General features: G+C 33.2%; 1 protein-coding gene across 3 annotated transcripts; it reads right to left on the reverse strand.

The window, feature by feature from the left end:
- Positions 1 to 10,737: 10,737 nt before the first annotated feature.
- Positions 10,738 to 13,459, reverse strand: LOC121121558 (protein Skeletor, isoforms B/C). 3 transcript variants are annotated; one of them, XM_040716515.2, is made up of 2 exons: positions 13,296 to 13,459; positions 10,738 to 11,559 (listed from the first exon to the last, which is right to left on the reverse strand). In XM_040716515.2, the coding sequence occupies exons 1-2, from the start codon at positions 13,368 to 13,370 to the stop codon at positions 10,918 to 10,920; spliced, it is 717 nt and encodes a 238-aa protein (XP_040572449.1). In that variant the 5' UTR covers positions 13,371 to 13,459; the 3' UTR covers positions 10,738 to 10,917. The 3 variants fall into 3 exon arrangements, with proteins under 3 accessions (XP_040572449.1, XP_040572451.1, XP_040572450.1); XM_040716517.2 differs by lacking the exon at positions 13,296 to 13,459 and adding an exon at positions 13,048 to 13,173; XM_040716516.2 differs by lacking the exon at positions 13,296 to 13,459 and adding an exon at positions 12,871 to 13,030.
- Positions 13,460 to 18,122: the final 4,663 nt, after the last annotated feature.

Here is an 18,122-nt window from a genome sequence, read left to right on the forward strand (position 1 = left end):
AATTTAGTACTTTATCAAGATGTATTTTAGCAACCAGTTGTAATAGGGTTTGTAAGTAAAATAAAAATAACGAATATGATGTCTTAGCTACCCGAATCATCATCGATGTAGTCTCCCTTGGCAGCAATGATGGTTTAAGGTCAGCCACGGAAGACCTTGTACCCATTGCAGATGTATTCCTCAGACATGGTTAAGGTATCCTTGAGGTTGTTGATATTTTGGTTGACGGACGGTGCAGGCCTTGGACTCAACATAACCCCAAAAAGAGATGTCCAATGGGTTGGCATCTGGTTAGTAGGGGCCACATTTTTGGACGTGTGTGCAGGCGTAACATCCTACTGGAAAACTACTTTTATGTCAGGGTAGTTGGTCTGGACACATGGTAACAACATCTCCTTTGTTGGTTTCTTGCCAGAATCCAAAAGGGCATGGAGTGAAATTTTTTGGTCACGTTCAGATGGCATTTTCACGGCTTCTAAGACACTTGGAAGGATATAGTTTTTTTGTTTATTTGAGCGGAACAATTTTAATGCATTTACAAAAACCTTGATCTATGTAGCAAAAACAAAATGTAAAGATTTTTTCGTTGCAACCAGTATGAAAGAAAGGAAATAAACACAAGCCCCACTCTATATCTAGCAAATATATGAGCAATAATTGATTAGTTTTCTACCCTTATTATCCTCAAAGCCCAACAGAGACTTACCCATATAATTCCCCAACCGGTCCTTTGTGTTACTCTCTGACATATACTCAGATGTTATCTCTTCAATAATAAAAAAATAATTGTAACAGCTTCAGAAAATAAGAAAACTGTTATGATTGCCAATAACAACCTAACCTGAAAGCTAAAAAAATGCTTAGGATATACAACACCAAATATAAATATGAACCACACCCAAAATCACATTGAATAGTGTATGAAATATAATTGCGATTTAGCAAAGATTAACTTTATGCGACGGAAATGTTGTTTTATTGAAAATTGTTTCAAGGTCCAATGCTTTTGCGCATTTTTTTAAATATTGAGGATATGTTAATTTGACAAACGTGGATTTGTGTTTGTTGAATGCAGGTGAGTTTATATGAGATTTTAAGTGGATAAAGGAAGGTCACAGCCAGAACTACTCCCTCGCAATACAACTTCAGTCTTGCATAATGACATAAACTCAAATATGAGGCCCTTAAATGTATTCGAATAGACTCAACAAAGTAGTTAGAGTCTCTATTCCCTTTGTTTTATATCTTTGAAGCAAATTTGTAGTTTGCTTTGGTTTGTATTTTATAACAGAATCATTTCTTTTGGCGAGCATCAAAGTAATTTTTTTGAGACAAGACGACAATTTTTTATGATTCAAGGATTACGATAAAGTTTTGGCAGAAGAGCATGGAATGAACTGTCGTCCCTATGGTTCTAGCACCACAGGTAGATACAAAATTAGAATATTGGTATCATATCAATAATAAAAACGAAGGATATCAGCATTTATACCAAAGAATAGATAACGATATTGGGAGTGAAGCGATAGGCTGAAGATACGACACATGGCTGATAAGTCCCGGGCTTCACACATATAAGCAACTATTTCTTTTATTCATCTTATTTTCAGTTAGCTGCAATCTTCACAAGACAGCTGTCAAAGTTTGAAAGTAATTTGTTCTTTAGTTAGTGAGTTATTATGCTAAGTGTGACGTTACTTTTGATATTTTCAGGACAATGAATTAAAAACAATTTCCTGTTTTAATTCAACGTTTTAGTTCACGGTCAAATATTTCAAACATTTGAAGAATAAAAATGTCTTGTTTTACCAGGATAACGTGTCACAAGTCCATCAAAATAATCACAAAACTACATTGAATAAACTTCGAATTGCTTGCATATCTACATTACTCTTCAGTTGTTGTTTTTTTTGTATTTATTCCGAAGAAGTTGTTTTGTTATACAACTTAAACAAACCTCATAATTTGAATTGAATTTAATCCTTCGGACAAAAGACATGATAATAAAAATGTACATATTTATAATTACACAGGACTATAAAAATCTAAGAACAATACTTTAAAATTCCAACACAAACAATGGCAAAGTTATAAAACTTGGAAATAAACAAACTGCACACTTAACAAAAAAAAGTAAAAAAAACCAAACCAACTAACAAAACACAGAAATTTTTTTGCTGTATTTGAACCTCCTAAAATCTTATTACAATCTTGATTATGGTTTTTAAATGGATTGAAGATTGGTCATAAGGAAGCAAATGATATCACCTGCTCATGACTCATCAGTATTGCCAAGATTGGGAATCTTCATATTGAGCACTCCATACCGGTTGAGGGAGGAAATTAAAGTTGGTCTTACGTTATTGTTATGAACTTCCTCTTCATTGGCTAATTTGTGAGCAATTAGCGCTTTTGTATTTTTAAAGAGCATCATTTAAGGCCTTACTCCCGTCTGAACGATTGGTTGCTGGTCCAAATAATTAAATTGATCGTCCGAACTCTTCATTCATGCCTTTCATATTTAAATAATGAAAGTTTTTAAAATGGATGGTTAATCTGCGAATGCATGAATGGTAGAATTGTACATTTTCTCACAGTCTTTGCAGGGAGAGTCCATTGGCAATTTGGAGCTGAGCCGTGAATTGTCGACCGTCAGAGATTCGATTCATTAAGGCTTAACATCCTCGTCTTTCATGATTTTGGAATATCCAACTTATTTAAGTACTAATTTACAATTTTATGGACCTCCTCTGGAACAGCTACCCCAAAATCAATTTTCAAGTCCCAAGGCATTGGAGGGATATGCTTGTTTGTAAACCTCATTAAGGGGAATTTGAATTTTCCACACCAAAATGGACTATTCTCATTGATATCGTGAATAGTAATTATGTTCCGTCTTAATACTAAAGGTCTCCAGATTTGGTTCTCAGTGACTACCGACAGTTCGCTGAAACTGATGACTATTTTGAGGCAAAATGTAAAGCCTTTTATAAAAGTGGCATTGGAATGTTAGAGCAGTGCTAGAATGATTATGCTTCTCTTGGTAGAGATTATATTGATGAATAAAGCCAATTTTGAACCAAAAAAACAAACCGTGATTTCTTTGTTAAGCCCGGGTCTTTTTAGCCCATGTGTTATGTATTCATTTAATTAATAAAATACTTTTATAATAATTTGTAAAATATACTACTGCAGGAAGATTGACTCTAGTGTTTTTTGACTTAGCTATCAATATAATATTTAAAAGATAGGCTTCGGTTGTTTCAAATACAATAAAGCCTAAAATATTGAACTCCAAAGGATTTTTTCAACAATGTACTAATATCTCACAAAATTGTAATACAACCTATATAAAAATTGCAGTGCATGCTTTTCTGAACAGAGTGTTCCAAAACAAAATATCAGTTGTAGTAAAATGAACTCTGTAATTTTTCCTAATTAACGTGAATTTCTTTGGCAATTAAAACAGTTTGCCTTATGGTCACATTCGACAACTTCTATTACATTGTCCACATTTTTGAGGGTGCGAGATTAGAAGTTACAGTATCAATAGCATTAAAAAGTTTTTTCAGTACGAAAACTTATCTCCTTAACACCATCTAACGTAAACCGATATGCACTTATACAACACGAGATACACATTACTTAAGCCATTTATTGGGGGGAAAAGGGGATTATTTTTACTACATCCATAATAATCACATTATTTTTTTGTTTAAAATTGGATTCATTCGATACTATATTTTCTATATAGACAAAATACTATTTTCATAGAACGTGCCTAGGGATTCTCACTGGAGCATGCCTGCGTTTCTGATGACTTTCAGCTTTAAGAACAAGAAGCTTAAAAATGATTAAATTCATGAGATATATGTTTTTGGGAGGCAAATTCAGAAAATCGAATAAAAACTATGAAATTTCAAATTCTTAGCATGTTTTAGGAGATGGTTTTAGAGTTATTTTATAATATTTCAGCCTAAACCCAATGTCTCCCACCAATTTTTCTGTCTCATATCAAAATTTGAACTCTTAACAATATTAAAAAAAAAAAAATCCGGATTTAGCACCATGTCCAGTGCAAAGTACGATCATTAATCTGAGTGTGCGCTGTATTTACCAGGATTAGCGCCATGAAACCACCTGCTGTGGTCAACGAATCATTACTGACATTTATCACAGAAAAATTAAAACTTTGCATGGTTAATGCTGTATTCTGTCCTTATGAAAACGGAGCATAAGGATAGCACAACTAAAGAAGGGATTTGTTTAAAGATTAGACTAAGTTAAGTGATTATAAACAAAAAAAAGGTCATTGCGTGTAGTTTATCTTCTTTTTAGTTCATTATGTAATATGTTGTGGTGGTGTTCACATCTCCCTCTAAAGGTGAACTTCGCCAATCTTTGTTGTAAATTGTTTTAAAAATACGTGATAAAGATAATATATATGAATTTAAATAAAATTATAATATTTTTCCTCCATTAATATTGTTTAAATGTAGAAAGTTCTACTCTTTACAACAGTAATTCATTTTCTAGCAACAAAATCCTTTATCAAACAGCGGATATTATTAAGACTCTTAATTATGTAGTACCGTATGTCTCGCTCCCGCCTTCTCTTCGCACTCTTACAACAATAATATCTATATGTAAGAGGTATACGCCTATGAAATGAGCCTTTAAAAAAATTGAACGTTTATTGTAAAAAAATGGTACAAGTTTAATTTTCAAAGTATGTACCTTCGCTAGCCACACATTTTCCCCATCTTTGAGGCAATTTATGGATGCCTTTCCAAAAAATTGTTCGTCTTTGGCTCCAAACCAGCCATCGATCCATTTTTTTGACTTCAACATGAGAATCGAAGTGTAAATCATTGAGTGCGTGGCCCATCGATGCAAACTAGTGATAATTGGAAGGCGCCAGGTCCGGTGATTAAGCTGCATGAGCAAGAGGTTCCCAGTGGTAAGATTCAAAATACTGGCGGTGGCTATAGAGTGGTGCGTTGTCATGAAGGGAAATTACCTTATGTTACCTGTCTTTATATTTGTTCCTTTTTGTCCGACGGATAACACCCAATTATTGTGCGAGCTGTTCTTGCGTTTGGCTATCATCTTCATCGTGCAACGCCGGGCTCTTCATTTCTCAAGTCAAAATCACGACTTTGGAATTTTTTAAACTATCTGAAGTACTTTTCTCTGCTTAAAGCATGTCTACCGTAAGCTTCCACAAGCATTTGATGGGCTTGAGAATTGTTTTTCTTCAATTGGTAACAGAAAATCCGCATCGTAGTTTGTAGTCACAAAATTGGACATTTTTACGAGCGAAAAAAGTACGTTGTTGAATGAAACTTGAGAAAATCCTATTATTTTTTGTCTTGTGTTGTGGAATTTTGTACAATTTACATTCCTATTCATTTGGCCGATTTAATTGTATGAATAGGAAGAAATGATTATATGTAATATAAAGAACCTTTGTGTCTATTAATTGTAAATAACAATTAATAGATATTCTCCAAATAATAATTAGCAGTTAGGAAAAATTAAAATACAGAAGGTCAGCTACAAAATGTTCAGATTGACGGTTGATAAAAAAACCCAACGTGGACAAGGCATGGCCAGAGTGATGGAATTTGTTTAAGAACACTAGGAGAAGATAGAAGCCAGACATATGGCACTACTGAATTATCCCCTTCCAAACATATAAGTACGAATATTTTATTCTACATGGAACTTTTATTAATTAATTTTTGTTTATCTTTCGTCTGGATTACTTTGCCCTCAATATTATATTTAAAAAAAATATAGATTATTTAGCGGGCTGCAAAATGACTCAAGATTCTAGCTCAAATCGAGAGTGAAATTCAAATCAAACGGATGGCTTCCATAAAAAGGCAAATATATCGTGAAGGACAAAGTCTACATATTAAATTTTATTTGGAAATGTTTTTGTGATTCTTGATGTTGTTTGGATTCAATTTTTAATCATTTTCGATCATTTTTTTTTTACAGTTTTATTTCAATTTGAAAGGAAATGGTTAAAAAATTACTTTTCGCCAGTAGGTTAAGCATAGTGATTCATAAGAATGTTTTATTTTCATAGGAAATATCTGACTGTTAATGAAATTTTAGAGATAGTTTAAAAGCGTTTTCTAAAACTATTTTTAAGGCAAGAGAGTAGAATACAGTTAAAAAAAAGTATATGAACCTGACATTCCCTGATCGAATTTCTAATTATAACAGAGTAATAGAAAGATTTGATCTCCTGTTTGCAATAACAGCTATCTATGGAAGGATAATGAGATGAAGGAAGAAGTGGGTGTCTATATTTAACAGGTTAATATTGTTTTTGCTGTTCAAATTTGACGACTCATGAAAGCTGCAGAAAGAGAGAATATATCTGTCTTGTTCATAGTTTATCCGTCTTATTGATATGGTAGCTAATATTTTTTTAGAAAAGCAGCTTGCAAAAGCTTGAGAGGTGACAATGGGCTTCCACTTATTAGATCTACCCCACAGTTAAGACGTTGCAAAAGTACGATGAGTAAGGGAAATGCTAAATTTGGTTATTTCTGATGTGTTATTGGACAACATCCTATTTACGTCTATAATTATCACAAATAAATGAAATTATTCTAGTATTTATGATATTTTTTCTTGAAGTAATATTAATGTAAATACATATCTAGATATATTCATTTAATTTTTGAAGATTTTAAGATTGAATACAATAATGTAATTACAAATATGCATCCAAATCAAATATTTCTTCTTAAATCTAAATGCTACTGATACTGGCGATAGGTTAATTAACTAACCGCCTCCTATCGGGGCCCCAAGGATCTTTTGAGAGTTTTTTTTTTTTTTAATAAGTATAACTCTCATATGTATTTGAGTCATATGTCAAGGAACCCCTTTAATACCACCAACTAGTTCAAAGCCCACGGACTGAAGGGGTCCAAGGGGGTTATGTGGGATAGTTAAAAACCACTACATCACATACATCCACGGAACCCCTGTAATATCAAAAAATAGTTCAAATCCCTCAGTTTGCTCGGGATACTTTTGAGTACCTCTGGATCCTGAAGAGCCAATACCAAAGCATCACATACTTGGATCCCGCGGTACACCCAAGTACCCCGCGTAACCGAGGCTTGGAACTATTATTAAGAATTAGAGGGGTTCTTTGGATGAATTGGTGGTAGTTTTTAGCAATCCCACACTACCCCCGTCCAATCCGAAGGCAGAGGGTATTCAACCATATTTTAAGAGGCCCTAAGCTATTTATCCCCCCCCTCTCCCCCTCCCCAGCCTCCTCACAATTCCTCTCGATCCATTTCTTATAAGATTGGATTGAATTTTTAAAAAATGCAAGGAAATTGTATTGCAGTAATATTACTCGTTTTAATTGTATGATAATTAGGTATTCCAATATCATGTCATTAAATATTAGGCTAGTCTTGAAGGTAGTCCCTTGAGGGATGGAACAAACAAATATGTTTAGATATTTGTCATAACAACTAATATTAAGCGAAATGATAATGTATTGTTATTTATAATAAAGTTTGAACGAAATACGGGGAATTTTCCTAACTGGCAATTTTTCCCACGGCATTGTTCTTAGTACCGTAAAAACGTTATCCCGGAATTGTTTCTAACGTTCCTAAATAATTATTGCATGTAATGGGTTGAGACCCTTGTTAATATCAGCTGTCTGTTATAAGTGATTTTTGGGGAGAAAATGAATTACTGCTATAAAAAAATAACCTTCTACAATAAAATATCATGAGTGCAGTGAAAATATTATAATTTTAGGGATATTTTTTCCGCTCGACATGTATATTTTAATGACTTTTATTATTAACCTGTTTATCGTATATTATTATAAAACCCTCTGATTGATTATTCTTCATCTGTATAGAGGGCGCTACCGGGTATATAAAGAGGTCCCCACATACGTACACCTCTTCCTCATGAAGAATCATACTAAATAATAAGTAATAAAGAGCGTGCTGCTCCTTGAAATGTAGCACTAATGAATATTAAAACAACAGTTAGTTGTTAAGATATTAATTAGTATTGTTAGCACATAAACATTCAATAATTTTTTAGAAACAGAAAGCTATAAACAAAGTTATATGAAGTAAAACTAACATTTATTGTTTACACCCTCTTGATAAAATTTCTCGTCGAAGAAATTCCGATGGTAGGGATGAAGGATGAAGGATTTTTTGGCCTTCCTCGGGGCAGAGGAAAAACTAATATAGCGTCATCTGGAACTATTCCAGTCTTTAATCTGTCGATGGAGATCCGTTCTACTCGGCATCTGGAACTATTCCGGTCTTTAATCTGTCAATGGAGATCTGTTCCACTCGGGAAATCTGTTGAATATCGCAATATTTGTATAACTTTAAAAGGGTCTTAATAAGGACACTGTAGACTTTTATGAACATGCCCACGACGAATAAAAACAAATTGAGAAGTCGGAAGCAGTTGAAAAAAAGGTCGTAAAAGTTAAACTACCAGGAACAAAGCGATGATAAAATGTTAAGAACTCTATGAATTCTTAGGCTTTTGCAATATTGGACGGAAAGGGATAAGATTGAATTATTTTGACCTTGTCGGCCAGAGGTGTTATCCCTCATGACTTTACAGTATGACCAAGAAAGTCAAGTAGTAATTGACAATAAAAAAAATAAAGAAGACCAGAGCTACTATATGTGTTTCTGTCTTCTCCATTTTGTTAATCAAGGTTGCGAGTTACTGAAAAGCTATACGTCAGGGAGATATTTATAAAATCAACAGTTGATAAGGACCAAACAGTCCATCTTTAGTTATACCATAAGACGTGTACGACTGATGTTTGACTTCCACCACTCTTTTAATATTGACATCATAGTAGATGGGTGGTTGTGTGTTTTGTCAAAATCTGTTTTTCTTACCCAGAAAGCGGAACAATACATTAAATTGTAAATTGTAACAATAGTGACGTCATAGAGTATGAGTGGTTGCATGTTTTTTCAAAAATCCGTCTGTCTTACGCCGCAGTCAGTACAATACATCAGATTGAAAATTCTAGCATGCCCGATTACATGATGGTCTACATATGGATTTCTATTAACCTTGAATATATATATTAATATAGAGGAGTTGTTGATGTTTTTGGGATACTCTCATGCTAGGTACAGGGAAGACAAATCGGCAGCTGACAATGAAATGTATCGTAAAATTTTATGATAACGCCACCCCTGATACAAAAAGGAAGGAGATTTAGAAGCAAGGGGGAAAAGAAAACTGATTTCATATTATCCGAAGAAGAGAAGCTACAAATGAACACGCTGATATTCTACTAACATGATAATTTACGATCGTCCATAAATATTCTTTATTCAGTAGTAGAAATATGATTAAAAAATAAATTGGGAAGAGTCTTTGATGTTCACAGTTGACTACCATATAATTTTTAGTATTTTTTTGAAGGAAATTATGAGAGAAAAATATGGATATCCTTGTGCCATGGATTACACAAGAAAGGGATTGGAATAATTGAAAATACATTTTCTACGTGCCATACATTACTCATGATGACATTCCTCCTTATTTTCTATAAATAAAGAAGGTTTCTTTGTAAAGAAAAAAGTACGTTTAGCGATTAGAAACAGGGGCGTCTGCGGAGGGGGTCTAGAGGAGCTATAGTCCCCCAGGGCACATTTACTAAAATCTGCCTCACCACTTTCTCTTTCTAATTATTCTTCCTATCTTTTTTTCTCTCTCTCTTTTATTTACCAAGAACTTTTTTTCCCTAGAATCAACTAGATATTAATCCTACAGCAACATTATATATTAAAATGTATCATACAATACATATATACATCACCATGATAATCTGATAATCTGATCGTTCAAAGTACACCAATGGTCACTACTAAACTCATAATTCCCCATAATCTAATTTCATTCGTGAATTTAGTAGAGGAAACAATCGTGCAGATATCTTAAATGCTCTTGCATCTGAAGAAGCTCCGATTGGGTGGCTGCAAGCCCGAGAACCCCTTCCATCGTTCGTGTTGTAGGTACTGTAAGGAAGTAGTGCATGAATGCATCCCCTGGTATAGGTGTTCTCGGGCATAAAATAAGAAAATATATTCAATTGAAAAAAACGTTTTTTTTAAAAAGTCACATTTCTTTTAAACTTAATCTTTAATCGTCCCATCACTACCTCCTATGTACGACGACATAGGCAACTACTTTCAAAAGTAACCAAGGACAAACCAGATTAAGAGAGACCATAAATTATTGACTTGTTTAAAGCATAATGGTCGGTTTGACCACCCTTCTCCCCACACTCTTACCCCTCGATTATGCCATTTGGGGTGTAGGCAAGAAGAGATCCTGTCCTACCCTCAGTGAAATTTGGATGACCTTAGGGCCTCCGTCGAGAAGCATTCACTCCAAAAACTTATGTATAGCTGCTTCATTGACTTAGGGCCGGTCCTTAAGACTGTCAGTACAAGAACTGATTGAAAAAGAAGAAATAAAGTTGGCTGAAGTTTTTATGACTGAACTGGATCGGACCGAGACTAAACTATAAGAGACTATAATATTCAGTTCTAAATAAGGATGGGCACAGCATAAGTAACAGTACACTTCGTATTAATTATATAGTTTTTGAAGGAAAGAAATAGAGTTTTCTTTAAGAATACATGATAAATAGATATAATTAACCGTATGAATAATTCTCACTTAATAAAAATACTTTTTTATTAGGACAGAAAAAAAAAACACCACAATTATAATATCTATTCATACTGATAAGTATGATCCTTGAAAAAAAAATAAAAAAATTACCGGTACATAACTTTGAAAATAATAATTAAACATCTACCTCTTTAAATACATCAATAATATGGAACATTATAAAAATCATAATTGACACAGAAGAAAAATTAGAGATGTTATCGAGAGACTAATGACAGATGGACAAATGAATGATGCAGAACCCGGAAGAGGTTCATCTTCAGCATGAGATTCAGCCTCACTATGATCTCCATGATGATATTCATGATCTTTGTGACCACTGATATCATTGCTAATAGGAGCAATGGGAGATGGAATTTCAGCCTCTGGTTCGGACTCTCCTTCAGCTACTTCCAAACTTTCTGGGAAATAGACATCTCCAAAGTTAATGTTGTAGGCACGACACCAAACGGAAAACCACTTGTAGTCTGAGACATCGTTATCAGATGGAAGGGTCAACACAATCTTGCTTCCAGTATGAACTCCTTCAATGATGGGAGTGTCGGGATCATTGTACTCGTAAAATTTACCCTCAAATGGATAGGGAAGAATAGTTCCACCCTCTCCTGGCTTTTCAGAGTCACCAACCATAAAAAAGGCATCAGGAGCACCTCCATCATATTCAAAATTATCTACAACAATGGTTGATGAGTTATAGATTGATATAGTACCCTTGACACCATGACCCTTTGTGATGATATCACCAACTTTAATAATTTCCGAAGAAACGCTGAGAGATAGGCACAATAATACAAGTACTCCAATCATCTGAAATAAAAACACACAATTATAAACTAGGAAGTTTAAACGAATTAGTATCAAGCAAAACAATATAATCATATCAAAATTATAGGAAGTTGAATTTGACAAATATAAATCTATATTGCACACAAATAGGTACTTTTTCACTATTTTAATTATTTTTTAGCAGGTCCTAGAAGAATCTAATCAGATTTTACAAATGAATTATTATAAAACTGTTCCTCTTCCTCAGGCATATATAATGAAAATAAAAAACACTCTTCAAAATGTCAGTTAAAGAAATATCAAAAGAAGTAGTAATGAAGACTACATAAAAAAAAAAATCAGTATCTAATAAGCATTTATATACGTGGTGTTTATAGGTGATCCATGTACGATGATACATGATTAATTCCTTCCGCATAAAATGTTTCATTTCTTAGACTAATACACAGATTTCTTTTCAAACCAGGGACAAATGACCTTGTAGGTATTTGTAAATTGGAAAAAGAAAAGAGCAGGACTAAATGATTTATGTTGTTAAGGTTGAATCATACACTTCGCCACTAACTCTACCACAGTTCCCAGGTATATCTACTTATCACTAAATCACATTCCTACGAGGTTATCTGGTCTCCATCTCGCAACCTTTCCCCTAATAAAGAAATTGATAATCAGTAGTTAGTTGGGCAATTCTTCAGAATAACTAATTAACTTAAAACTCAATGCCAAATAGATAACTATTTAAATAAATATATAAATTGATTTATTGTTGAGGTTTAATACTTAAAAAACTGTATTTTCCTCATAAAATAAGAATATGCATGTCAATAGCTTCTTGAACCACTCCCTGTCTAGCCTATGGAGTGATTATTTTTTGAAAGTACAAAATAATGAGAACAGAACAAGGATATTATTATTATATTCCAGAACATTCTTTAATTGAAAAAACATGTGCAGAAAACCCCATAGTTCTCTGAAGGAGGGGGAGGTTCATATTTTTTTTTTTTTTACAAGCAACTCATAAAAAAACATTGAATTTTTCTTTCGAGTGATGAATATAATGAAACAAAGAATCTCTTTTCATCATTTATTGGAAGCACTGCGACTGTTACCAAGTCAACAAGTTGCCTTTCATTTATTCTGAAATAATAACCTGTAGTAGTAGGTAACGGCACACCTATAAAAGAATGAATATGAAGATACAAAGTCTACAAGAACCTACATAATATTATTGTCTATTGAAAAGGGAGGGAACGGTCTTATACATTTAACGTATAGGTGTTATATTTCATTTATTCAAAGATTTACAATATAAATATGTTAAATATACATTACCATGGGCTTCCAGATATTTTTGACTAAATTATTTGAAAAAAAACAAATAGTAACACACTTGGACAACCGTCGAGAAACGCACTCGAGAAATGACTCCAACTAACTAATTCTTCTATCACAAATTAGCATTAGAATGTTAATAACCGCTACGCCAAAGAAATATACACGCACACTTACGTTTGGAAGGAAACCCACAGTTTTTTATTCTACCATACATCATACAGCGTGTCAGTCGTCAAATGAAAGAGCACATACTTATTATTCTACATATGTGTGGTATTTATTACTAGGAGGTTCATTAATGATCCAGACTACTAAGGTATCTATCTCCCTGTAGCTTCACAATATATATTTTGGTCTCAATATGGTGGAAAACCCCAGGAATTTTCCATGGATTATCCGTATTGATTCATAAGGAATATTACCTGAAATTTTGGTGTTTTTTTCGATGACGTCAGGTTCCCCAATTCGCGAGAAATACAAAAGCTACTAACGATCATAGTCCCTCGCAAAAATTCCTTGAAAACACAAAGATGAATAACCGTTAAAACAATATCATGAGAGAATGAGTCATTATCTTCTAGGATGTACAATAGGCATTTTTCCTCTCTATGATTCCAAAGAAACAAGTCCCTAGCACAGGTATACTTATTGGAGAAGGAAAAGTCCGTTGGACGTACTGTATATATATATATATCAAAATTTAATACACACGCATTATTCTTTCTTCTAATGCAGGATTGGTTGCAGTGGGCGAAAGGGGAGATAGGGGGCATGAAGCCAAATCATTTTTCAAATAGTATCTCTGAAAATGAGTGTATCACCATTGCAGAAAATTGGGTATCAAATAAATAGTATATTTCTTAGAGGCGTGCCCCCTCCCAATCTAAAAGTGCTTCCCTCACCTCGAAGTAGAGCTCTTGCTCCTAAACGATATTTAATTAGAAAGAGATAAAATAACTTACTAGACAAATTAAATATACGTAATAAATGATATACGAAGAAATGCGCATAATGTATGAAGGTAAAAATTTATTACACAGTGTGACTCCCTTCAAATGGTACAGTTATAAACTCAATTTACGCATTTTATCATGGGTATTATTGCAGAATTCATTTTACACAAAAAAAAAACATTCGTATACATACGTGCTAAAAATAATATAATTGGCTTATTCTATGTAGCTGCTTTTGTTGCCCACTACAGCCAAATAGCGTGCAAATAAGTCTCAAGTAATTATATCCCATGCTGTCATCAGGGCCTTCATATTGGGGTGATTTTTGGATGCTGTAGGACCTTTTCACGGTGATAATTTTCTTGTCCGTCCAGATGACTGAAGTTTGCGTTCCGGAGTGTAACTCTTTCAATAAAACGTGACCTTGTTTCATCTTCTTTTGCCTTGTGGCCTCAGAGAGCACCTGCCTCTTCTGAAACTTGTTGACATATATGTTGAGCTCAAATTTGACGAGCCTCCTCATGGCTTCCCAGTCACGTTCTTTGGCCATCCGACGCATCTGGCGGTTGGAATTTCCCTGAATCTTCTCCCTGATGCGCTTGATAAGTTTTCTTGGTCTTTTGCCTTTGGGCTGTACCTAAAGTGTACAGGTCTCCCTACAATGCTTGAGGATCCTTGCAATTGTCGATTTCTGCTCAAGCACATTCCTCCAAATCTTACGAATTGAGAGACCCTAAATTTGACACAGATGTACCATTTTCTCTCCTGTTTGAATTATGTCTGCCATTTCGGGATTAATTGTCTTGAAATTTTCTCTACAATCGTGTGAATGCATACTAAAGTAGCGGATGTATACAAAAAACAAGCTGTTTCCTAACAAAGCTTTCACACTGTACACATTCTCTGGTTACCCTTAATTGCATTTCACAACCTTTTGTTAAAAATGAAATAGAAAAAAGTACCAAAATTTATTGGCAGTCAGTTAGCCAGTTTTTCCCAATCCCCAATGCAGTTACTATTCAATAATTCTTGGGAATTATTCACAGCTTAGCAAGAGCGAATTTGAATTCAACCAATCAACGTTTAGAACATAGAAGATGATGAAAGAAGCAGAAAAATCAAATGCGAGAACAATGTAAATTTTTATGTTACTAAGGTAACGCCGTGGGTTGTATTAACAATAGGTACATTTTGTTTCTTGGGTTTGAAAATATTAATATAATCTTTATTCCCTAAAGCAACTATTTTAATAGAAATGGAAAAATATGCAAAAAATGATGACTACCTATAGTTCAAAATATATTAAAATAAATTTTTTGTGAAAAGAGGTCAAGTCAATAGAAGATGTAAAATGTACCTATTTTATGTAGGCACATTCTGAAAACAATGCCTTTGAGCAGTGAGTTTGAAATAAATCATTTTTGTGAAGGATATTTGATTATTATTCAAACTGGTTTTAGGACATTGAATAGAAAAAATATGTTTAGCATCATTTATTAATATATAAAATATATTTTGGGACTCAAGTTTAGAACGATTAATTTATGGAGGCCATTAAATGCTCTGTGTATCTCTCTAATTAATTTCTATGAATATTTGAGATGAATTATAATTAAAATGCTACCAAAAACGTGAGAAATAATGAAGCATCTCTTCTTATGATATAAATTTTTTCACCTCACAGGTAAAAATGTTTTTTTCCTATGAAAGTACTTGTACAGAATAAACTACAAACATTAATAAAACTACAAAGAGAAATATAAAGAATATAATTACATCCATGGATAAGGATTAACTTTGAAGATAGGTAAATATATATCGAAGTTATGTAATATCCATAAAAAAAAAAACAACTAAATAATAATAATAATTGTAGAATATCATTAGAGATATGCGGAGTTCAAAAATCGTAACTATTACAAAAACCACGCGTGTTTTTTTTTTCTTCTTCAAAAACTTCCCGGAAAACTCTAGATTCTAATGATTTTATACGGTAATAAAATGAATATTACTCATAATTTATTTTTTGTTGTTGCATCCCAGACGGTTCTTTATGGAACATATCATCCTTCTTAATGGTCTCATGGTCATATCTCATAAAACATGTCTTAGAAAGCGGAAACAGCTTCTTTTAGTTTGAAATCTGAACAGGTTTTTTTTTATTTTCTAAAGCTGCTATCATTATTAATTGATTCTTGAAGGCAGAACATATTCTGAAGATTAATTTTTGAGTAAGACAGGCAACAATTCTCCTAGTTGGACTTTGAAGAAAAAAAACCACATTTTTTTAGTGTACAAAAATATATTTCACTCCTTTCAATCCTATCAGTTCCTTTTTCCTCAGGCCTACTTGCAGCCAATTTAACACAACGTCATGACAGCGAAGCTGCTCTCGTTCCAAACATTTTTCAAAGACGAAGAGTAAAGATTTATTGTGAATTTAACCTTGGACTTAGAGTAGAGTTGATGATCGATACCGTTGCAATTTCTACGGATATTATTAAATAGATACAAAGTGGAATATGTGTTTATTTACTTTCTATCACGACTCCTTATTGTGAATCTATTAAAACGTTATGAAAGCTAAGCTACTTTCTTCTAAACATTCTTCAAATTATTAGGATTACCATGTTCCTTTTCGGTTTCCTTTATTTTAATATCCCAGCTGAATATACATCACTGCTCATAGTAATACAATCATAAGATACTGAGGGAAGTGATAAATGAACAGAAAGTTGTGACAATGTTACTAGAACAAGGTTAGGAAACAAAAAATGACTGAAGAGACACAACTGATTTATAAAATAAATCTCTCTGTTTCTATTTCTAGTGAATTCATCGGGACAAGTCTTGATTATTAATACTACATAAATTTAAAAAGTAAAAAATTGTGGTTACTTGATATTCATACCAAGTTTTTAAATTTCATAAAATTTTAAAACATAGAGGCAAAGCATTTAAAAAAATAATATGTTATAATATTTTTTTATTTTTCATATATTTTATTTAATTAAGTAACTAAAACTACAAGACTCTATGCAGTGACCATTTGTAAAAACACAAGAGGCGTTTCATATCAATTAATTCCCAAAATATGATGTAAGAAGAAAGGCTTGGATTTTGGGCTTGTCGAAGAAAAGATGAATTCAATTTTGATGAAGCTAGAATTTTTGCTCATCATTTTGATCCTTAGTGTTTGATAATTGTTTGAAATAATTGTTATGAAATAGGGATATCATTTATTTAAATTTTTACTTTTTAAATTTATGTTGTATTAATAACCAAGACTGAATGACGTCACCAGAAACAAAAGGGAGAGAGATTTATTTAATAAATCTGATTGGTACTATTTGGGTAAATTAACAAATGTTTAATAAAAATATTATTGAAATAGGGAAATTTTCTGTTTGATTAAAAACTTTTTCTTATTCATAAGTACTTAACAGTTGTCTGTCTTTCTCATAAAATCTCTTATTTTAAAAAGAAAAGTAATCCAAACATTGAACATTTCTTGAGCTTGATTAATATATTTCATATGGTAAAAAGACGTGTATTTCAAATAATTGAATTTAATTAAACTAAACCCCATTTTGACTAATTTACCATCAACATACTACAGTTATAAAGGTAACACTAAATTTTGTAAAGGTGTATGTAGATGGAAATATAGATAAAACTAGAATTGGCACTCTGTAGAGTGCAAACCTCTGTCTTATTCGTTTTCCCTAAAAATTGTTCATCCATCGATGGAAAATAAAGATTATTCAATGTATCCCGGTTTGCGAGGATGACCTTGTCGAGGTGGGTCTAGAAGGAAGATCAGGCCGGGAAGACGTGTGCTGGATTTACAAGGAATTACTTCAGATTTGATTTCAAGGGTGGCCAAACTGTTGTGAGGCTGGATTTACCAGACTTGGTTCTATTTTACTAAAATAAGATTTGATTTCAAACGAAGGTTAGTGGCCAAAAGTCGACTTTTTCTTGTGAACAAGTCGAGGGTCTTCTTAGTATTGTGAGCGGGGACTGAGTCCTGCTGGAAGGTGAACCTGTTGCTCCCATTGTTGGCTTTCATCCACGTGATGACTTTGTCCTTCAGCACCTTTACTTGTCAGTGGCGAGCTTCTCTTTTTGGATAAAAAGATCGGCAGCAAGAACACATTTCTATTCGAAGTCATTGACATTATTTCTCCACACTATGTACACGGCAGCCTTTACAGCATTTACAAATGGGATGAGAGCCGGTATAACATTCCCTTCCGTGGCGCTCTAGATGTCATAGTCGAGATAATTGATATT

Source organism: Lepeophtheirus salmonis, chromosome 7, assembly GCF_016086655.4.
Source record: "Lepeophtheirus salmonis chromosome 7, UVic_Lsal_1.4, whole genome shotgun sequence".
NCBI classification, from domain to species: Eukaryota; Metazoa; Arthropoda; class Copepoda; order Siphonostomatoida; family Caligidae; genus Lepeophtheirus; species Lepeophtheirus salmonis.